At 42.4% G+C, this 23,855-nt stretch overlaps 1 protein-coding gene across 3 annotated transcripts in view; it reads right to left on the bottom strand.

Moving 5' to 3' along the window:
- Positions 1-23,855, bottom strand: part of ATXN7L1 (ataxin 7 like 1) — a 125,290-nt gene that overhangs the window by 17,743 nt on the left and 83,692 nt on the right. For all 3 annotated transcript variants that reach the window (XM_040412725.1, XM_040412714.1, XM_040412730.1), the window contains one exon: positions 16,070-16,289. In XM_040412725.1, coding sequence (XP_040268659.1) covers positions 16,070-16,289 — 220 coding nt within the window. The remainder of the gene's footprint in view (positions 1-16,069; positions 16,290-23,855) is intronic.

Below are 23,855 nucleotides of genomic sequence, written 5' to 3' on the forward strand. Positions count from 1 at the left end.
TATTAGTCTATGCCAGTGGTGCCCAACCATTTTTTGTCTGAGGGCCGCACTAGACATGGTATAAATTTCACGGGCCAGAACCAGGTAGCTTTGCCAGAAAGAAATGCAAACACTGTGAGGGGGCATGTGTGAGCATGACTACTGTGAAGGGGCAAATATCTGGGCATTTTTTTTTGTGAAGGGGCACATCTGTGCATTTTTACCATGAAGGGGGCACGTGTGAGCATTACTGCTGTGAAGAGGACACATATCTGGCCATTATTAATGTGAGGGGGCACATGTGAGCATTACTACTGTGAAGAAGACACATATCTGGGCTTTACGACAGTGAAGGGGTCACATGTGAGCATTATTACTGTGAAGGGGGCACATGTGAGAATTACTACCGTGAAGGGGGCACATGTGAGAATTACTACCGTGAAGGGGGCACATAGCTGCACATAGCAAGACTAAAGGTGCAGCATTTTGGGTTCTCTCTCCCTCATTAATATTGCTAAGTTGGTGAGGAGCGCTTCCTAAGGAGCAATCCAGACGGCCCACACGGGCACCAGACTTCGTAAAAGAAAAAGGCTCAGGTCCAATCACTTCCCACATATCTGGGCATTACGACTGTGAAGGACGCACAATTCTGGGCATTATTACTGTGACGGGGGCACATGTAAGCATGAAAAAGTGGGTCTTATAAAGTGAAAAATATGTTAAGTTAAAAAAACACCTTTTTTATTTTTAGTGGAAAAAATTGCAAAAAAATAAAATCCCCTCCGCATATCTGGTATTGCTGCATTTGTAAAGACCTGCTCTACACAATTATCATGTAAATCATCTCATGTACACAAAAAGTTGCTGTTTTTTGCTTGTTTGCCACCAAAAAGCAGAATAAAAAGCTATTAAAAAGTGTTATGTACCCCAAATTGATATCAATTAAAACTACAAGTTGTTCTGCAAAAATCAAGCCCTTACAGATCACCATAGAATGAAGGGTTCTATGGTAAAAAGGTGTATATATATATATATATATATATATATATATATATATATATATATATATATATTAGGGATCGACCGATATTGATTTTTTAGGGCCGATACCGATACCGATAATTTGTGAACTTTCAGGCCGATAGCCGATAATTTATACCGATATTCTGGGAATTTTCATTTTTGAGAAAAAAAAAAAATTCCTACACAAATCTGCTGAAAATTAATATGTTTATTGTTAATGTGTATTTTTTTTGTTTATTGTTAATGTGTATTTTTTTTTTATAAATCTTTTTCATTTATACTTAATATTTTTGTGTTTTTTTTTTTACTAACTTTTAGCCCCCTTAGGGACTAGAACCCTTGTCCTATTCCCCCTGATAGATCTCTATCAGGGTGAATAGGATCTCACACTGTCCCTGCTGCTCTGTGCATAGTGCACACAGCAGCATGGAGCTGAACATGGCAGCCAGGGCTTCAATAGCGTCCTGGCTGCCATGGCAACCGATCGGAGCCCCAGGCTTACACAGCTGGGGCTCCGATCGGAGGAGCAGGGGAGAGGGGATCCTGTGGCCACTGCCACCAATGATTAATACTGGGTGGGGGGGGGGCGGGCGCACTGCGCCACCAATGTTTTTACTATTGGCCGGTATTGGGATGGGGGTGGGGGGTGCACTGCGCCACCAATGATTAATACTGGGGGGCTTGGGGGGGCGCACTGCGCCACCAATGAAGATAAGTCTATCGATCATTCATATACAGGAGGCGGGAGCTGGCTGCAGAATCACATAGCCGGCTCCCGACCTCTATCAGCGGTAGCTGCGATCCGCGGCACCTGAGGAGTTAACTACCGCGGACCGCAGCTAGTACCGCTCATAGAGGTCGGGAGCCGGCTATGTGATTCTGCAGCCAGCTCCCGCCTCCTGTATATGAATTAATGAGAGACTTATCTTCATTGGTGGCGCAGCGGCCACAGCCCCTCCCCTCCTCTTATGTTCTATCCCCTCATTGGCGGCAGTGGCAGCAGCAGCACAGGGGGAGGAGACACTGCTTCCTTCTCCCCTGTGCTGCGGAGGGAACACAGAGAGCGCTGAGAGCAGCGCGTTCTGTGTTCCCCATACGTTATCGGAATATCGGCAAAATAGATGCCGATACCGATAACGTTCAAAATCCTCAATATCGGCCGATAATATCGGCCAAACCGATAATCGGTCGATCCCTAATATATATATATATATATATATATATATTTTTTTTTTTTTCAAAGAAGAGGCAGCACTCCAAGATAAGATGAAAAATGCTTGAGAAAGACTGCAATGAGCAGTTGAAACGTTGCACAGGGGAATAAAGCGGGTCATTTTTCATCTTATCTTGGAGTGCTGCCTCTTCTTTGAAAAATCTACAAACTTATTTGACCTTACAGCCAGAGGTTAGAGGATTTTGCATCCGGCTTCATCTGCAAGTAGTGCTGCTGCTCTCTCTTTGTAATATATATATATATATATATATATATATATATATATATATATATATATATATATATATACATACACAGTGGGATGCGAAAGTTTGGGCAACCTTGTTAATCGTCATGAATTTCCTGTATAAATCGTTGGTTGTTCCGATAAAAAATGTCAGTTAAATATATCATATAGGAGACACACACAGTGATATTTGAGAAGTGAAATGAAGTTTATTGGATTTACAAAAAGTGTGCTATAATTGTTTAAACAAAATTAGGCAGGTGCATAAATTTGGGCACTGTTGTCATTTTATTGATTCCAAAACCTTTAGAACTAATTATTGGAACTCAAATTGGCTTGGTAAGCTCAGTGACCCCTGACCTACATACACAGGTGAATCCAATTAGGAGAAAGAGTATTTAAGGGGGTCAATTGTAAGTTTCCCTCCTCTTTGAATTTTCTCTGAAGAGTAGCAACATGGGGGTCTCAAAACAACTCTCAAATGACCTGAAGACAAAGATTGTTCACCATCATGGTTTAGGGGAAGGATACGGAAAGCTGTCTCAGAGATTTCAGCCGTCTGTTTCCAGTTAGGGACATATTGAGGAAATGGAAGACCACAGGCTTAGTTCAAGTTAAGGCTCGAAGTGGCAGACCAAGAAAAATCTCGGATAGACAGAAGCGATGAATGGTGAGAACAGTCAGAGTCAACCCACAGACCAGCACCAAAGACCTACAACATCATCTTGCTGCAGATGGAGTCACTGTGCATCGTTCAACCATTCGGAGCACTTTACACAAGGAGATGCTGTATGCGAGAGTGATGCAGAGGAAGCCTTTTCTCTGCCCACAGCACAAAAAGTGCCGCTTGAGGTGGGCTAAAGCACATTTGGACAAGCCAGCTTCATTTTGGAATAAGGTGCTGTGGACTGATGAAACTAAAATTGAGTTATTTGGCCATAACAAGGGGCGTTATGCATGGAGGAAAAAGAACACAGCATTCCAAGAAAAACACCTGCTACCTACAGTAAAATATGGTGGTGCTTCCATCATGCTGTGGGGCTGTGTGGCCAGTGCAGGGACTGGGAATCTTGTCAAAGTTGAGGGACGCATGGATTCCACTTAGTATCAGCAGATTCTGGAGACCAATGTCCAGGAATCAGTGACAAAGCTGAAGCTGCGCCGGGGCTGGATCTTTCAACAAGACAACGACCCTAAACACTGCTCAAAATCCACTAAGGCATTTATGCAGAGGAACAAGTACAACGTTCTGGAATGGCCATCTCAGTCCCCAGACCTGAATATAATTGAAAATCTGTGGTGTGACTTAAAGAGAGCTGTCCATGCTCGGAAGCCATCAAACCTGAATGAACTAAAGATGTTTTGTAAAGAGGAATGGTCCAAAATACCTTCAACCAGAATCCAGACTCTCATTGGAACCTACAGGAAGCGTTTAGAGGCTGTAATTTCTGCAAAAGGAGGATCTACTAAATATTGATTTAATTTCTTTTTTGTGGTGCCCAAATTTATGCACCGGCCTAATTTTGTTTAAACAATTATAGCACACTTTCTGTAAATCCAATAAACTTCATTTCACTTCTCAAATATCACTGTGTGTGTCTCCTATATGATATATTTAACTGACATTTTTTAATCGTAACAACCAACGATTTATACAGGAAAATCATGGCGATTAACAAGGTTGCCCAAACTTTCGCATCCCACTGTGTGTATATATATATATATATATATATATATATATATATATATATTTGGTATCGCTGCAATGGTACTGACCCAGAAGTTATAATGATAATTATACATAAAAATGGTCAGGTTAAGAATATAATATTAATCATCAAAACAAGCCATGGTTTACATACGAGCTATTTTAGGCTTTTCTGTTACTTAGACAAAAACACAGAAATATAGTGGCAATACTGGAGGAGCGGCTCAACCCCTAACACTGTAGCGTGTTTTACATTGGGGGAGCAGCCCCACCAATTTCTGTTACTTATGTGAAAAAAATTGCTTGATTTAGCTATCCCCAAATTGAAAGGAATGGGGACGTATAATCTACCTTGCCGCTTGGCAGTTCCAATGTATACTGTAAAGAGAGATCTGAGCAGCCACCTAGCGGCTTATTCTCTGTTGACTGTAATGTGATCAGGTACAGTAGGAAGTGCCAAACCCCTTCATCACAAATTAGGCTTACATGTTACCAGGCAATTCCACAACAAATACACAGCACAGACCACCGAAAGGAAGAGAAAAGACTCCACTGGCAACTCTACCCTAATACAATATGTTAACTGCAATTTAGTATGTTTGTTTTTTATAGAAAGTCATATATACTAATCTCAAAACAAGCCCAAAAACTCTGAACTAAAACACTTGTATTTCCTCTTATTTGTACATATGGATACATTTCTTAGATACTTATCTTAATAAATAATATAATCTGTACAAACCAAGTGCTGATGAAGTTTATTGCCGGAAACGTCAAGGTTGGGTTGACATTTAGGCTACATTCACACAATCGTATCTATTTTGCAGTCCACAAATCGCCGATCCGCAAAATACAGATGCGGTCCACGCGCATCCTGCACTTTTCCATCCAGTATATGGATGACATCTGTGTGCTGGCCACATTTTTGGCAGCCCCATAGGAATTAATAGGTCCGCGTGCAATCCGCAAAAAATGTGGATCAGATGGAAATTGCAGTCGTGTGAATTTTGACTTAAGTTGAGCCGCAAGTCACTGGACTATGTGCCGTTTTGGAGTCACCACTGTGGCTAGCAGCAGCACACTATCTATTCCAGAGGATGACAACCGGTGAGTGGAGTGCAGCGATTTCAGCAGTGGACCAATGGAGGCGGAACGGAGAGGCAGGTAAGTTTGCTTCCTTCCACAGATCCTGTGCTGTGATGGTGAACAACAAATAGTTAAAAAGTTGGCCAACCCCTTTAAGGTAATCTTTGGGAAAGGGGGAACAAATAAAAACTATTTAAAACAAATATGGCAGTGGCAATTTTGACAAAACATGCTGGCTTCAAAATTATCTCTATGCCATGTGGACAATAACAAGGGAGGTAACCAAGAAACTAGGGGTGCAGCTATTAGGGGTTCCACATAGAAAGGCACCAGTATTATCGATGACACATGGTAGGTGGGGCCGTATTACTGAATTTGCATTACTGAATTGCATGATTCAAATTATGCCTCTGCAACAAACCGTAGAAAACTCAGAAGGTGTTGCAAACTGTTATGGATAAGGTCTTGTTCACAAGAAAGTTGTGTTTTCCATATTTTTTTTTGTGCCACAGGAAAAGAAAATGAAAAATAAAAATCGGCTCCATTAAATGGTTGGAATGAATGACAGATCAGACAAACGGAACATATTCCATTGCCATCATTAACTGATTTCAATGTTAAAAAAAGAAAAAGAAAGGAAAGCTCCTTTCAAATCATGTTCCCATTATTTTTGCAGGGAGGGAGGAAGAACAACAGAAAGTACTTTTTCTCCGAAAAAAATAACTGAAACCTGATGGAACTGAAGCAAATGGAGTATAAATGATACTTAAAATAACCAGTTGAAGCAAATAAGGATTAAAAAAAGAAAATCAAGTTTGTTTTAAAGTTTTTTTTCTGTCCATCTGATGGAAAACACAATGCGGTTATGAACAAGTCCTAAGCTGGTAAAGACAGACTGCTGCTTAAAGGGGTTATCCGGTAAAAATACACTGCTCAAAAAAATAAAGGGAACACAAAAATAACACATCCTAGATCTGAATTAATTAAATATTCTTCTGAAATACTTTGTTCTTTACATAGTTGAATGTGCTGACAACAAAATGACACAAAAAAAAAAAATGGAAATCAAATTTTTCAACCCATGGAGGTCTGGATTTGGAGTCACACTCAAAATTAAAGTGGAAAAACACACTACAGGCTGATCCAACTTTGATGTAATGTCCTTAAAACAAGTCAAAATGAGGCTCAGTAGTGTGTGTGGCCTCCACATGCCCGTATGACTTCCCTACAACGCCTGTGCATGCTCCTGATGAGGTGGCGGACGGTCTCCTGAGGGATCTCCTCCCAGACCTGGACTAAAGCATCTGCCAACTCCTGGACAGTCTGTGGTGCAACGTGACGTTGGTGGATAGAGCGAGACATGATGTCCCAGATGTGCTCAATTGGATTCAGGTCTGGGGAACGGGCGGGCCAGTCCATAGCATCAATGCCTTCGTCTTGTAGGAACTGCTGACACACTCCAGCCACATGAGGTCTAGCATTGTCTTGCATTAGGAGGAACCCAGGGCCAACCGCACCAGCATATGGTCTCACAAGGGGTCTGAGGATCTCATCTCGGTACCTAATGGCAGTCAGGCTACCTCTGGCGAGCACATGGAGGGCTGTGCGGCCCTCCAAAGAAATGCCACCCCACACCATTACTGACCCAATGCCAAACCGGTCATGCTGGAGGATGTTGCAGGCAGCAGAACGTTCTCCACGGCGTCTCAAGACTCTGTCACGTCTGTGACATGTGCTCAGTGTGAACCTGCTTTCATCTGTGAAGAGCACAAGGCGCCAGTGGCGAATTTGCCAATCTTGGTGTTCTCTGGCAAATGCCAAACATCCTGCACGGTGTTGGGCTCTAAGCACAACCCCCACCTGTGGACCTCGGGCCCTCATATCACCCTCATGGAGTCTGTTTCTGACCGTTTGAGCAGACACATGCACATTTGTGGCCTGCTGGAGGTCATTTTGCAGGGCTCTGGCAGTGTTCCTCCTTGCACAAAGGCGGAGGTAGCGGTCCTGCTGCTGGGTTGTTGCCCTCCTACGGCCTCCTTCACGTCTCCTGATGTACTGGCCTGTCTCCTGGTAGTGCCTCCATGCTCTGGACACTACGCTGACAGACACAGCAAACCTTCTTGCCACAGCTCGCATTGATGTGCCATCCTGGATAAGCTGCACTACCTGAGCCACTTGTGTGGGTTGTAGACTCCGTCTCATGCTACCACTAGAATGAAAGCACCGCCAGCATTCAAAAGTGACCAAAACATCAGCCAGGAAGCATAGGAACTGAGAAGTGGTCTGTGGTCACCACCTGCAGAACCACTCCTTTATTGGGGGTGTTTTGCCAATTGCCTATAATTTCCACCTGTTGTCTATCCCATTTGCACAACAGCATGTGAAATTGATTGTCACTCAGTGTTGCTTCCTAAGTGGACAGTTTGATGTCACAGAAGTGTGATTGACTTGGAGTTACATTGTGTTGTTTAAGTGTTCCCTTTATTTTTTTGAGCAGTGTATATTGATGTATCTTCAGGCTAGGTCATCAGTATCTGATCAGTGGATGTCCAACACCTGGGACCCCCATCGATCAGCTGTTAGAAGAGGCCAGTGCTCAGTGAGGGCCTAGGCCATCAGATGTCACCGGACATCGGTCACATCGCCTAGTTGCAGCTCAGCCGGATTAAAGTGAATGGGGCTAAGCTACAATACCAAGCACAGCAGCTATACAATGTACAGCGCTGTGCTTGGAAAGCTTCCGGGAGCCTGCATTGCTCCCCAGAGCTCTGGTGAATGCAGCGGCTCCCTATAACAGCTGATCGGCGGGGGTGCCAGGACTCAGACCCCTGCCATTGTGATAATAATGACCTATCTTGATAATATAGAGAGGTATATTATGAAAGCTGCACCAACGTCCCTTCTAGACTCCCTTTAGGAATGCCTCAGCCTGTCAGCAACCATGGATCCGCGGCAGTCCTTCCATATGCAATACCAAGCAAAGTAGACAGCAACATGTCCTCCAAGGATTCTTTATTCAAATTGGGCCCATAAAAATGTACAAAAAGTGCCAAAGAATGCAACGTTTCGACTATATCCTGGTCTTTTTCCAGCATAATATAGAGTGAACCTTGTTCGCATATATCCTGATGATATGTCATTATTACATTTACACTGTGTGCTGTCCGCATCCATGTGTCCATTGCAGAAATTTGATAGAACATGTCCTATTCTTGTCCATTTTATGGACAAGAATTGGCATTTTTGATATAGGGTGAGACATGTGAATGACAAAATGCAGAACGCACATGGGCGGTATCCATGATTTGCGGACTGCAAAATAGATAAGGTTGTGTGAATGGGGCCTTATAGAACATAAAAAAAAAAAACACTGATTAAAAAGAAAAAAACACATAATTACAAAGTCCAAAATGCAAGTGCAAAACTCTGGAATGAAATAGAAAAAATAGAATGCTTTCCAACAAAATCCCATGCTACATTTGGTGCAAACCCAGCACTGCACACCACACTATACCCACCATAAAACATGGCGGTGAACAGTATCATGCTTTGGGGATGCTTTTCTACCGCTGGCCCTGTAAGGTAAAATGTAAAATAAATGCTACAAAATAAAAGCAAATCCTGGAAGAAAACCTGCCGCAGTCTTAGGGAACTTTCACACTAGCGGTTTTGTTTTCCGGTATTAAGTTCCGTCACAGGGGCTCAATACCGGAAAAAAACTGATCAGTTTTATCCTAATGCATTCTGAATGGAGAAAAATACTGAACACTTGCCGGAATGCCGGATCCAGCATTAATTTACATTAATGCGCAGACCTTTAAAAAAGCAAAAAAAATAAAAAAAATAATACTAGATCCGTTTTTCCAGATGACACCGGAGAGACGGATCCGGTGTTGCAATACATTTGTCAGACTAATCCGCATCCGGATCCGTCTGACAAATGCCATCAGTTTGCGTCCGGTGACGGAACTGCCTGCCGGAATCCTCTGCCGCAAGTGTGAAAGTACCCTTAGCCTGCTGCTGTCTGTCAAGACTGCAGAGTGGTAGAATTTTCAGCAAAATTGATATTCCATCAAAGTGATGACCCTTATCGGGGCGCATCACCCTTCACTCCTGAAGGAGGCACTAGACAGTCTCCTCTCCTGGACACCTAGTCACCAGGTCAATTCACCTGGTTTTCAGGCACGCCTACACTGGTTTCTGCGTCCACAAGAAGCAGATACAATTGGCCATCCACCTCAGCGCTGACAGGACAAGGGGACCATTGGTTCCCTGCCCTGCCATCCAAAGCTTCGTTTTGATGCAGGGGGAGCGATGGGTTCATCATGCCACCTGCAACATTCCGTAGATGCCAGGCTGGTCTGAAGAGGCCATGACTGCATTGCTGGATAACTTTCAGTTAACTGTATACTGGAGCATAGACCAGGGGAACACAGAGCATGTAACATTATACATGGGGTCATAAGACATGCCCATCGCTCCAGTGCGATACATGTATGGCGCTGGTAGCGAAAGGGTTAAATTAATAAATTACAAGTTTTACTGAATCTTTTCCCATAAACTGTATAGATCAATCTTCTCAGCTCTTCCTGGTCTACATAACATGCTGCCTGCAGATTACACTGCATTTCGTGGTGACGGGTTCCCTTTAATTAATGTCAAAACTGCGAAAATTGTCTTGGCTACCAGACACCCCTGTCAGCAAAGGCTATAGACACCTTTGGGGGAATTTATTTTTTTAATTACTGGATTCTACTCATTAAAGATTTTCAACAGTTTTCCATGTACAGCTTTCACTTTCTATGAATTTGCAGACAAGTAGGCCTTCTGTCAGAGAACTGCTCTGAAGGCTCAGATCTTTTCAGTTTGATAACAAATTACCGTAAATGAGTGTTTATGAGCTGTCAGGAGGTCAGACTACAGAGCTACAGACCAAGCAAGCAGAACAGTTCCCCGACAGAGTCGCTGTGAATCAGAGAACCTGCTAGTCTTCAAATACGCAGAAAGTGAAAGCTGTACAAGGAAAACTGTTTCAATAAAGAACAACTGGAGACATGCAATAATAATCATAAAAAAAATTGGTCCCAAAGGTGTTCATTATATTTAAAGCGTTATTCCCATCTGTCATAACCACATGAGAACAGAGCTCTGTCTTACTGCCTCTGAGAAAGGAGAGGTGGCTGCTCATGCGCAGCTTCATCCCTTCACTTATTTGGGAGTTTCAAAACCAGCTAAGCATGCTTTCTCAGCTATTTTCGGAACTCCCAGAGAAGTGAATGGAGAGTCACCCGTGTGTGCCCATTTCTCCATTTAGAGTACCCAAAAGATGGGGCCCATTCTCAAGATAGATGCGGATCTCAGAGGCGGTATGCACACCTACTGGATATATATGGCATATCCTGGAGATATGTATAAATGCCCATAAGGGAATACCCCTTTAAAGTCTTTTCTATGTTGATCACTATAAGATTCAATGAAAAAGTCTAAGGAAGGGAAGACTTTTTATATGCATTGTATAAGGATACTTTCACACTAGCGTTCTTCTTTTCCGGCGCTGAGTTCCGTCTGAGGGGCTCTATACCGGAAAAGAACTGATCAGTTTTATCCTAATGCATTCTGAATGGAGAGCAATCCGTTCAGGATGCATCAGGATGTCTTCAGTTCAGTCTTTTTGCCTTTCAGGACGGAGATAATACTGCAGCATGCAGCAATTTTATCTCCGTCTAAAACTCCAGAACACTTGCCGGAATGCCGGATCCAGTATTTTTTCCCACTGAAATGCATTAATGCCAGATCTGGCCCCGAGTGTTCCGGCAAAACGGATCAGTTTTGAAAAAATGTGAAAATAAATAAATGCCAGATCAGTTTTTCCGGATGACACAGAAGAGACGGATCCAGCATTTCAATGCATTTGTCATACGGATCAGGATCCTGATCAGTCTGACAAATGCCATCAGTTTGCATACTGCCTGCCGGAATCCTCTGCCGCAAGTGTGAAAGTAAGAGACTACAGCTCATCTCGTAGGCTAGCGGCTGTGTTGTATGGGTCTAAATAATCTTGCAATACAACAAAACCGTTCTAAATGGTTGACCTTTTTCAGACTACCCTCCTGAAACGTGTTTTATACCATGTTTAATTTGGAATTAACAGCCTTGCCAAAAGCTCTAGAGGACAATGCCTGTCCAAGATAAATAAATGGGACTTCATCGAGCTCCTGCTTTCTGCAAAATTACAGAATGTTCCGTCTAGACAGACTTCTTCTCAAGACACAAAGTAACCAATATTTTGGAGAATCTGTGCATTCGATGCATATACTGAAAAGTTCACTCGAATTGCATTTTATAAAAGGGAATCTGTCACCAGCTACCCATAGCTGTGGTTCACCTGACTAAAACGCTGTTTTACTCTTGTTGATCTCCGCTTCTGAGTTAAGACGCTTTTTCTTAATATGCAATTTGGGGCAACAAGGGCATCGCCATTGCTCTTTTTACATCCAATCTCCACTCCTTTGTCTGGTCGGCCCCTCCCTCACTGCTTTGGTTGACAGGGCCAGGCAGGGGCAAAGCAGTGAGCGTGGTTGGACCAGAGCTTGGGTGCACAGTGTTCTGATGTACACCATGCAAAATATATACGGTAAGTACATCTCATAATCACCATGAGAAATCACGAACTATAGAACTTTTGTTGTAAAGCTTTCCATATGGCATCCATTAACCTTTGAATCCTTATCATCCAAATCCTGGCAAGACCCTCACTCCAACTCAGCCAGCAAAGCTTTCTTCTTCTAATTTTGCCATAATGAAGGCAGCATTTATTGTACTCTGATCATTTTATGGATAAAGCTGAATTTAGATAGCGAGTAATTATTCATCAAGCAAGTTCCCTTTCTCACACTGAAAGGATGATAAGAAGTAAACTGCAAAGAATTTATTGTGCTCTATTCACATGCAGTAGGAAAATCTGACCAAAAACAGATCCATGAGAAGGAGCATGTTCTTGAGGATTCTGTATGGAGAAGCTCTATTGAACGGGGCTCCTCCTCATGCTAATCCGTCAAAACAGCTGCTGTACCTTCATGACAGAAATGCAAGTGTCTGCGTCAGATTTCTCCCACAGATTCTCATTTAAGTACATGTCTAGCAAAACCAACACATGTGAACATGCAGTGCGGAAAATAAGTATTTGATACACTGGCGATTTTGCAAGTTTTCCCACCTACAAAGAATAGAGAGGTCTGTAATTTTAAAGTTTTACTTGAACTGTGAGAGACAGAATCGGGGGAAAAAAAATCCAGAAAAATCACATTGTATAAATTTTAAATAATTAATTAGCATTTTATATGTAGATTTTGATAATCTACCAACCAGCAAGAATTCTGGCTCTCACAGACCTGTTAGGGTACACTTACGGCAGAGGATTCCAGCAGGCAGTTCCGTCACCGGAACTGCCCGCTGGATCCGGCAATATGGACGCAAACTGATGGTATTTGTCAGACGGATCAGGATCCTGAAATGCATTGAAATACCGAATCCGTCTCTCCGGTGTCATCTGGAAAAAACGGATCCGGCATTTATTTTTTCCACATTTTTTTTCGGTCTGAGCATGCACAGACCGCAATGCCAAATCCGTTTTGCCGGAACATTCGGGGCCGGATCCGGCATTAATGCATTTCAATGGGAAAAAATGCGGCATTCCGGCAACTCAATTTTGGATGGAGATAAAACCACAGCATGCTTCGGTATTATCTCCGTCCTGAAGAGACTGAACTGAAGACATCCTGATGCATCCTGAACAGATTGCTCTCCATTCAGAATGCATTAGGATAAAACTGATCAGTTCTTTTCCGGTATTGAGCCCCTAGGACGGAACTCAATACCGGAAAACAAAAAAGCTAGTGTGAAATTACCCTAAGTTTTTCTTTAAGGCCTCCTACTCTGCACTCATTACCTGTATTAATTGCCCCTGTTTGAACTCGTTACCTGTATAAAATACACCTGTCCACTCACTCAATCAATCACACTCCAACCTCTCCACCTTGGTCAAGACCAAAGAGCTGTCTAAGGACATCAGGGACAAAGTTGTAGACCTGCACAAGACTGGGATTGGCTACAAGACAATAGGCAAGCAGCTTGGTGAGAAGGCAGCAACTGTTGGCGTAATTATTAGAAAATGGAAGAAACACAAGATGACTGTCAATGTTCCACACAAGATATCGCCTCGTGCGGTAAGGATGATTCTGAGAAAGATCAGGAATCAGCTCAGAACTACACAGGAGGACCTAATCAATGACCTGAAGAGAGCTGGGACCATAGTCTCAAAGATTACCATTAGTAACACACTACGCCGCCATGGATTAAAATACTGCAGGGCACGCAACGTCCACCTGCTCACGCCAGCACATGTCCAGGCCCATTTGAAGTTCACCAATGACCATCTGGAGGATCCAGAGGAGGCATGGGAGAAGGTCATGTGGTGAGATCTGACGGGATTCACATAGTATTATAATGATTCATGATGCTATGTAACCAGCAAGCATTATGCCAGTGTTATCCAATACATTCCAGAACTGTAAGGGTTACATAGCATCATAAATCTATATAATGCTATGCGACCCCAGGCAGCGCAGGAAGGTCAGGCCAGGAGCTGCGTTGCGGACTTGCTGCAGGAGGAACGCTCGTCTGCATGGGGCCTTGCTAGTATCATCATAAAAGGCCACCACAATGAGCATGTCACATCTACCCACATTTGCAACATGGTTTGAGTAAAAGCATGAACTAATTCCTGATAATCGAGATAGGAAAAATGTTTGCCTCCCTCTATAGACAACAATATTGGGGGTCATTTATTATAGTTTTTTTGCACCTGTTTTAGTCTAATAATTAATATATTAGACATTTGCTAATGAAAGTGCGCCTGTTTTGGAGGCATTTGCACCTTGTTCGCCAATTTTCAGTTTTAAACTAATTCTGGTTGGCGTTTTTTCCCCTCATATTTTTCGGTCAATTTATGTAGGTGCTCTTTTTTATGCATGAATCAGGCACAAAAACATTCTAATTTTTACTCTACTCTAGGGGCGGCTTAGTTCTTTTGTCAGCTTTGTGTGGGGCAGTGCGACAATTTTATTTAAAAAGTCGCGCCTTCTGGTAGACGTGCTCCTTTCACAAACATATGTATATGGCTGTGACTTTTTACATCTAATATTCGACTTTTTTCACTGCACTTTTGCACCTAATTTGTGAGTTGACCAACGAGTAGTCTAATTGAACACGATCCACCTGCGCCCTGACGAATACAAAGATGCGTCGCCTAATTCATTACCTGCTGTGAAGCTCTTCATAAATACTATGCAAAACAATGACCGGCTAATCCACTATATCGGTCTAATCGCACTCTAAAAAACAGAATGATAAATGACCCCCAGTGTGGGAATCTGGCTGCCCCAACAACACTATCTGCAAAGCAGTGCAGTCTGAAGCCACACTGTTAACCACATGTTTATGGCGGGTATAACTTGTGAAACAGCCATTTAATGTTTTAGTAGATACAACATGAAATTTAATAACACGTTGAATTATAGTAGAAACATCTACCAACTTATCAGGCATACGCGGTACTAGGAAATGCCGCATAGACTTATTATTATAGTGTTATCTTAAAAAATAACCAGTGTTATTGCAATCTACGCATACCGTTTTTTTACGCAAGGTCATCAAAGAGGCCAATATCAATCCAGTCATGTTCTGCTATACACAAACACTTTATAAGGAATCAACATTGTGATCAGACCTGCTTTCACTGCTTTGGTGACAAAACGGTGGCTCTTATATAAGAAGGTTACAAACCAGTGGAACACTAGGATTTATATGTGGTATTTAAAGTGATCCTCCGGCTCAGGAAAAAAAAGAGAACACTTACCTGGTGACATCCTTTTCATCTTTTTAGCTGCAGATCTGCCAATTCTCTGGCTCCTTTTAGAAGGCCACATCGCATCTCAGGCTACATGACCCATACTGTGCATTTGGTAGCCCAAGACACTTCCTGCTATCCTTGGATTAGCCAACACTGCTAATGTGAACAGTGCTAGCCAATCCAACAGCATGGCTGGACAAGTAGAAAGCACCTTGGACTACCAATGTACAGGGAGTATAAAAGGCGGTGTGGCCATCATGGATGGCAGAAAAGGAACCCATGAATTAGCATATCTGCAAAAAAAAATAATGGAGGGCACCAGTTAAGGCCTCTTTCACACTACAGTATGTCGATTTCAGTGTTTTGCGTTCTGTTTTTCACGGATCCATTGTTCCGTTTTTTGTTTCCGTTGTGTTTCCGTTTTTTCCGTTCCGTTTTTCCATATGGCATATACAGTAATTACATAGAGAAAATTGGGCTGGGCATAACATTTTCAATAGATGGTTCCACAAAAAACGGAACGGATACGGAAGACATACGGATGCATTTCCGGATGCATTCCGTTTTTTTTGCGGACCCATTGACTTTAATGGAGCCACAGAACGTGATTTGCGGCCAAATATAGGACATGTTCTATCTTTCAACGGAACGAAAAAACGGAAATACGGAAACGGAATGCATACGGAGTACATTCCGTTTTTTTTTTTGCGGACCCATTGAAATGAATGGTTCCGTATACGGAACGCAAAACGGAAACAAAAAACGGTAGTGTGAAAGAGGCCTAAGTTTGATCCTCCGTAAGATGTGTTTTGTTTTGTTTTTTTGCTTGAATTGGATAGTCACTTTAAATATACAGAAAATATCTTATAACAGCAACATCTCATCTGCATTTCCGTTACATACCATGGTTTGTCTCTTGATACTTTTGAAGAGAACACCGCGTTTTGCTTGTTGTTGGAGGTAAGTAGATTGTCTTTGGGCGCTCTGAATGGCTTTGAGTTACTGTTGACAGGGTTATGGCTGCTGATACAGGTTTTTGCTTTCATTTGTACGAGTGATGCTCTGGTGTTGGAGGGAGAAGCTGGGGATGGGGAAGGTTTGCACATTGAACCGTGTCTTCTTTCTGAAACAGACCAAAACGATGATCAATTAATAAATGACAACACACACTCAGGAGCATTACAGACTCTGTACTATTCACTTATTTACTCAACATGATATTCCACGAGAAGCCAGACGTTATTCAAATGTGTGTAGGACAATAAAAAGAAAGAAGTTCCAGCACTATAACATTAGTTTGTTGTAATTGCCTTTATTTCCAGTTGTACATTGACACGTAGGGACACATCCTTTCACTCATGTACCGTTGACGCGTTTCGAACAATCTCGTTCTTAATCGTAACGATTAAGAACGAGATTGCTCTATCGCGTATAGACCTGGCATTTGCTAATCAGGCGGGACTTGCGTGGATAAAGGCAGCTGAGTATCTACCTCGGGGTATTTCTGACCATGCCCCACTTCAGATTATCCTTAAACAGCCACTAAGCCATCCACTCACTAGCTGGCGCCTAAATCCTGCTTGGTTGATGGTGCTTCCAGTGGAACAGAATTGCAGGGAGGAAATAGCAGAGATTTGGGAAATCAACACAGGCTCCTCCAATCCGTTGACAGAATGGGATACGTGTAAGACAGTTATGAGGGGAGTCCTGATTGTAGCAATAGCAACACATAGAGCTGAACTAATCTCCACACGTAAAAAGCTGGAGGAGAAATTGGTAATTGCGAAAGAGGCCTACACTACCAACCCCACAGAAGAACATGAGGCAGTATGGCTCTCAGCTCAGAGGGTATACACCTTGCATTTGACGGAATACACGCAAAAATGTGTGTTAGCACAGAAACGGTCCATTTTTTCTGAGGATGACAGGAGTGTCAGAGCTTTGGCATATTCGGCAAAGACAGAGACCCCACAGACAGTGGCAGCAGTGGTCAGGAATGAGATAGGCGAGATGGCTACTACTCCAGAGGCTATATGTGAACAATTTGTTAAATACTATTCCACCCTTCACTCCTCTAAAATGTTGAGACCATCGGAGGAATTAGGGGGTTTCCTTGAGGAAGCTCCCTTCACCTCCTTAACTCAGTCAGAGAAACTGGTACTGGATGCCCTCATTACTCCAATGGAGATCAAAACAGCCATCCTTTCTATGGCAAAGGGGAAGACCCCTGGTCCACATGGCTTTCCGGTTGAGTGGTATAAATTTCAGTATGAGGAGCTTAGCCAAATGCTGAGTAAGCTATTTACATATGCATTAAAGCATGGGTCGTTGCCCATGCCTTTCCACGAAGCTACAATAGTAGTGATTCACAAAGCTGGGAAGCCCCCAGACCAGTGTAGTTCTGTTCAACCAATTTCACTGATAAACATGGCTGCTAAGATCCTGGCTAAAGTTTTGGCAATCCGGCTATCATCGGTCATACTATCTATAGTTGGTACTGACCAGTCAGGTTTCATGCCAGGGAAAACCACCGATATAAACTTGAGGCGCCTGTTCACTAACCTCCAATCTAACCTAATCGCCTCACTAGATAATGAGAAGGCTTTCTATTCTGTCGAATGGAGCTTCATGTGGGTAGTGCTAAAGAAAGTGGGGATCTCCCAGAATTTTCTTAAGTGGCTACACTTGCTCTATCTACAGCCGACAGCCCGGGTAAGAGATAATGGGTATTTGTCCAAACCATTCTCACTGGGAAGGGGCACTAGACAGGCGTGTCCACTGTCACCCCTCTTGTTTGCTTTGGTAATGGAGTCGTTATCTGCGCCTATAGCGGGTAGTGCGAGGATACAGGGTTGGGATATTGATGGCCTTTCATAAAAAAATATCACTATATGCAGACGACATGTTAAAATACTTGGGAGATGTGGACCCTTCGCTCGAGGCTCTGCTGGAGGTGGTCAACGAGTATGGTTCATACTCAGGGCTAAGGGTTAATTGGGGCAAATCGGTATTATACCTGGTAGATAGGTTAATGAAAAATCGGTGTCCTCCCTCTCGTTACTAAAGATAGCAGATAAATTTACATACCTGGGGGTAGTTGTTTATAGGGATGCCTCCCAATTCCTCTCACTTAATGTGACTCCAGTGATGAACTATGTCTCACAAAAGCTTGAAGCTTGGGGAAAATCTACCCTTGTCCCTTATAGGAAGAATCAACATTTTCAAAATGGTCATCCTCCCTAAGCTCCTTTATCTCTATCCCTTTGGTACTGTCAAAATCCCACTTTGTGGCTCTTGACCATCTGCTGACCCCTGTCCTGTGGAATCGGTCGGTAACCTGCATTGCCAGGGAGACTCTTCGGGCCCCCTAGGGGAGGGGTGGTCTGGCTCTCCCAGATATGTATTTAAACTACATAGCCACACAATTGAATTATGCGTCCTGGTGGATTAAGGCAGATTCAACCAACCCTGCGGTGGTACTGGAGGCGGCTTTGATAGGGTCTTTCGAGGCCATGACGAATTTGGTGTATAGGGCGGGCAAATACCCGGTGAAGCACTTTACCTCTCTGATGGTGAGAGTGATTAGGGCATGGAATGCATTTTTGGTGGTGACAGGGGATGAGGGACAGAGGGCGATATGGTCGCCGGTTTTACCGTTATGGAGAAACCCTAAGCTTCCAGAACTCTTCTTTGCCGGACTTTGAATTCTGGCCGCAGAGAAGCATTAACCCCTTAAGGACTTAGGACGTACCGGTACGGCATGGTTCCCGAGTCCTTAAGGACCCATGACATACCAGTACGTCATGTGTAATTCCGATCACCACCGCCGCCCGGCGGGCGGTGATCGGAACCCGATGCCTTCTCAAATTATTGAGCAGGCACCTTGGCTAAATGCGCGGGGGGGGGTCCCGTGTCGGCGATCGTCGCAAACCGCAGGTCAATTCAGACCTGCGGTTTGCGGCTTTACCTGCGGTTTGCAGCGGTGCCATCGGGTCCCCATGCGGCTGTAGGGGGGACCCGATGGCATGGAAGGCAGCGCGATGCCTTCCTGAGGCATCGTGCTGCCTTCCGGTGAAGAGCCTGTGAGATCCAGCCCCCTGGATCTCATAGGCCGGAAGCTGTATGAATAATACTCACTGTATTACTCATACAGCCAATGCATTCCAATACAGAAGTATTGGAATGTATTGTAAAGGATTAGACCCCCCAAAAGTTCAAGTCCCAAAGTGGGACAAAAAATAAAGTGAAAAAAAAAAGTTGAAAAAAAGAGTTTTCCCCCCAAAAAAATTTCAAGTAAAAAAAACTAAAACGTCATTTTCCCCAAATAAAGTAAAAAAAAATTGGTAAAAAATAGGGGGGAAAAAAAGTATACATATTAGGTATCGCCGCGTCCGTATCGACCATATCACATGACCTAACCCCTCAGGTGAACACTGGTAAAAAATAAAAGCTGTGCTAAATAAACCCTTTTTTTGTCACCTTACATCACAAAAAGTACAACAGCAAGCGATCAAAAAGGCGTTTGCCCACCAAAATAGTACCAATCTAACCATCACCTCATCCCGCAAAAAATGAGCCCCTACCTGAGACAATCGCCCAAAAAAAAAAAAAAAACTATGGCTCAGAATATGGAGACACTAAAACATAATTTTTTTTGTTTTAAAAAAGCTGTTATTGTATAAAACTTACATAAATAAAAAAAAAAGTATACATATTTGGTATCGCCGCGTTCGTATCGACCGGCTCTATAAAAATATCACATGACCTAACCCCTCAGATGAACACCGTAAAAATAAAAAATAAAAACTGTGCTAAATAAAAAACTTTGTCACCTTACATCACAAAAAGTGTAATAGCAAGCGATCAAAAAGTCACACGCACCCCAAAATAGTGCCAATAAAACAGTCATCTCATCACGCAAAAATCATACCCTACCCAAGGTAATCGCCCAAAAACTGAAAAAAAATATGGCTCTCAGACTATGGAAACACTAAAACATGATTTTTTTTGCTTCAAAAAAGAAAATCATTGTGTAAAACTTACATAAATAAATAAAAAAGTATACATATTAGGTATCGCCGCATCCATGACAACCTGGTCCTTAAAAATATCACATGATCTAACCTGTCAGATGAATGTTGTAAATAACAAAAAATAAAAACGGTGCCAAAACAGCTATTTCTTGTTATCTTGCCTCACAAAAAGTGTAATATAGAGCAACCAAAAATCATATGTACCCTAAACTAGTACCAACAATACTGCCACCCTATCCTGTAGTTTCTAAAATGGGGCCAATGACCCCATTTTGGAAACTACGGGATAAGGTGACAGTTTTGTTGGTAATATTTTAGGGTACATATGATTTTTGGTTGCTCTATATTACACTTTTTGTGAAGCAAAGTAACAAAAAAATAGAAATTCAGAAATTTTATCTCCATTTGCCATTAACTGTAGTGGAAAACTTAAAGGGTTAACAAAGTTTGTAAAATCAGTTTCTACTCTAGGGGTGCATCAGGGGGTCTTTAAATGGGACATGGTGTCAAAAAAACCAGTCCAGCAAAATCTGCCTTCCAAAAACCGTATGGCATTCCTTTCCTTCTGCGCCCTGCCGTGTACCCGTACAGCTGTTTACGACCACATATGGGGTGTTTCTGTAAACTACAGAATCAGGGCCATAAATAATGAGTTTTGTTTGGCTGTTAACCCTTGCTTTGTAACTGGAAAAAAATTATTAAAATGGAAAATGCCAAAAAAGTGAAATTTTGAAATTGTATCTCTATTTTCCATTACACCTAAAGGGTTAACAAAGTTTGTAAAATCAGTTTTGAATACCTTGAGGGGTGTAGTTTATAGAATGGGGTCATTTTTGGGTGGTTTCTATTATGTAAGCCTCACAGTGACTTCAGACCTGAACTGGTCCCTAAAAATTGGGTTTTTGAAAATTTCTGAAAGATTTCAAGATTTGCTTCTAAACTTCTAAGCCTTGTAACATCCCCAAAAAATAAATCATTCCCAAAATGATCCAAACATGAAGTAGACATATGGGGAATGTAAAGTAATAACTATTTTTGGAGGTATTACTATGTATTATAGAAGTAGAGAAATTGAAACTTGGAAATTTGCAATTTTGTAAAAATTTGGGGTAAATTTGGTATTTTTTTATAAATAAAAATGAATTTTTTTTACTTCATTTTACCAGTGTCATGAAGTACAATATGTGACGAAAAAACAATCTCAGAATGGCCTGGATAAGTCAAAGCGTTTTAAAGTTTTAAAGTTATCAGCACTTAAAGTGACACTGGTCAGATTTTCAAAAAATGGCCAAGTCCTTAAGGTGAAATAGGGCTGAGTCCTTAAGGGGTTAAATACCCTCACCCAATTGTACGAGGAGGGAAGTTTTAAGACCTTCTCTGCCCTGCAGGCTGAATACAACATACCACGTACATCCCTCTTTAGGTTCTTCCAATTGAGGCATGCACATCACAATTCGGAGCAGGCCCTCTGCAGCTAGAATATAGAGTGGTAGAGAAAATTGCCAGACGCGTAGACCAGAGTAAAATGGTTTCCTCCTTTTACGGGGCACTGATATCCTATCAACCTTCACCGATATCTAAAGCCTTTGCCAAATGGAAGGGTGATATCACAACCCTAGATTTGCAGCACTATAAAGAATTGGCTTCTTCATGGAGATGAACAGTGATTTGTGCACGGGATCAGTTGATTTAGGCTAAGTGGATACACAGGGTATATTCGATTCCTGTGCGTCTGGCACGTATGCATAAACTCTCATCAGAAAACTGCACCAGATGTGGTAGTGGCAGAGGGACGCTGATACACATGATCTGGGAATGTCCAGTTATCGCAGATTTCTGGAAAGAAGTGCATGAATATCTTGATTCTAGATTGGGTTTTCCATCAGTTATATCCCCAGAGGTTAGTCTGTTGGGACTTGTTAATGACATCATTCCTACCAAATATACTAAAATACTGTATAGGCTATTAACGTTTTACTCTAGGAAGTCCATTCTGCTAAATTGGAAGCCTCCAAAAGAGTCCTTCCTTACCTCACTGGATTCAACTTAATGCAACACTACCTATGTATAAACGGACCTTTGAAGCCAGGGGTAGACCGGATAGGTTTGAAAAGATTTGGGGTCTCTGGTTAAGTGCCAGTTCGGTGTCAGAATAGTTCATAGAGATGACTGAGGTGTCTGCAGGTCGCTGCCCGGATGAATGCGTTTGTAGAATGTTGGTCTACACAGGAATTTAGGGATACAGGGTAAAAGTGGAATATACAGATTTACAATAATATGATAATGCTAAGTAGCTGCCTTCTTTGACGGTCAGTTAATGCTAAAGGCAATTACAACGAACTGTTATAGTGCTGGAACTTCTTTCTTATTGTTGACGTCTGGAGTACTTACCTGCTTTGTTTTGTGCATGAGGGGTTATCAAAATACGGTGAGCTGGATTTTGTTTATATGGACGTGTAGGACAATAATCTGTTCTCTAATACTTGACTTTACCGGCAAAAGACTGACAAGTGCCAAGAAGAATAAATAAAAGATGCGCTCTCAGCCAGGACTTCGAGAGACTGGGCACGAAGTTTAGAAAAATGCGGTCTTGGGAAATAAGTCAAATTTGTGTGGAATGGCTTTATTAATGCATACAAATGAACCATTCAAAAGGTCCCTCCTGTCACTCTTGTCTACTCTAAGAAGCCATGGATATGTCCTGTTAGAATAGAAGATAAAGTCCACCAAGCTGCTGGGAGATTGGAACTAAGGCTACATTCACATGACCGTATGAATGAGTCCGCATCCGTTCCGCAATTTTGCAGAACGGGTGCGGACCCATTTATTTCTATGGGGCCGCGGCCCCACAAAAAATATAGAACATGTCCTATTCTTGTCTGTAATTGCGGACAACAATAGGCATTTTCTATGATAGCCGCGGCATGTGCGGTCCGCAAATTGCAGAACGTGGGCCAGTGTCCGGATCCGCAAAACACCACGTTTGTGTGAAGGTAGCCCAAGGCTGAGTTCACATCAGCATTCAGCCTTTACATTCTCCTGCTCCGTTATAGATTTGGCGCCAAACCCAGCCTACGGACCACATAGAGTATTGACATGACCATAATGGGGTAGATTAGGTTTCCGATCAGAGGAACATTTTTGAAGCAGAGACAAAAAAGTGGTGCATGCAGGAAACCTAGGAAAGGCTGAACGCCGATGTGAACATCTGGTAAGAAACCAGAAAATTCAACAGAGACACTGTGCCCTATTTCAACCCACACTTTTCATAGATGTCTTTCTGATCATAATTCAATGACAATGCACATCTGATGGACTCTTGTGGTAAAAGAAAAGAAAAGAAAAAGAAAAACCTTTTTACAATGATCTGTAAAAATAGTCTTTCTATTCATTGTCTGCTATACGGTCACACTACACAACAGTAGAAGAACACCCAACAACAGAAAATACACACGGACCTTTAGACGTGCTGCATCTAGCCCTCCAATTCAGACTGTGCATTGTTTCCTCATTGCTTAGGACCTTTAAAATCTACATGGAAAAACTGGCAGCGAGTGCTGGCAGACAGCAGCATACCATCTAGCTACAGCGTTATTTTAACACTTGGAGCAAAGGAAAATCCCTTTAGAACTGGAGATCACAAATGTTTGTCACGT

The sequence above is a fragment of the Bufo bufo genome, chromosome 1, assembly GCF_905171765.1.
Source record: "Bufo bufo chromosome 1, aBufBuf1.1, whole genome shotgun sequence".
NCBI classification, from domain to species: Eukaryota; Metazoa; Chordata; class Amphibia; order Anura; family Bufonidae; genus Bufo; species Bufo bufo.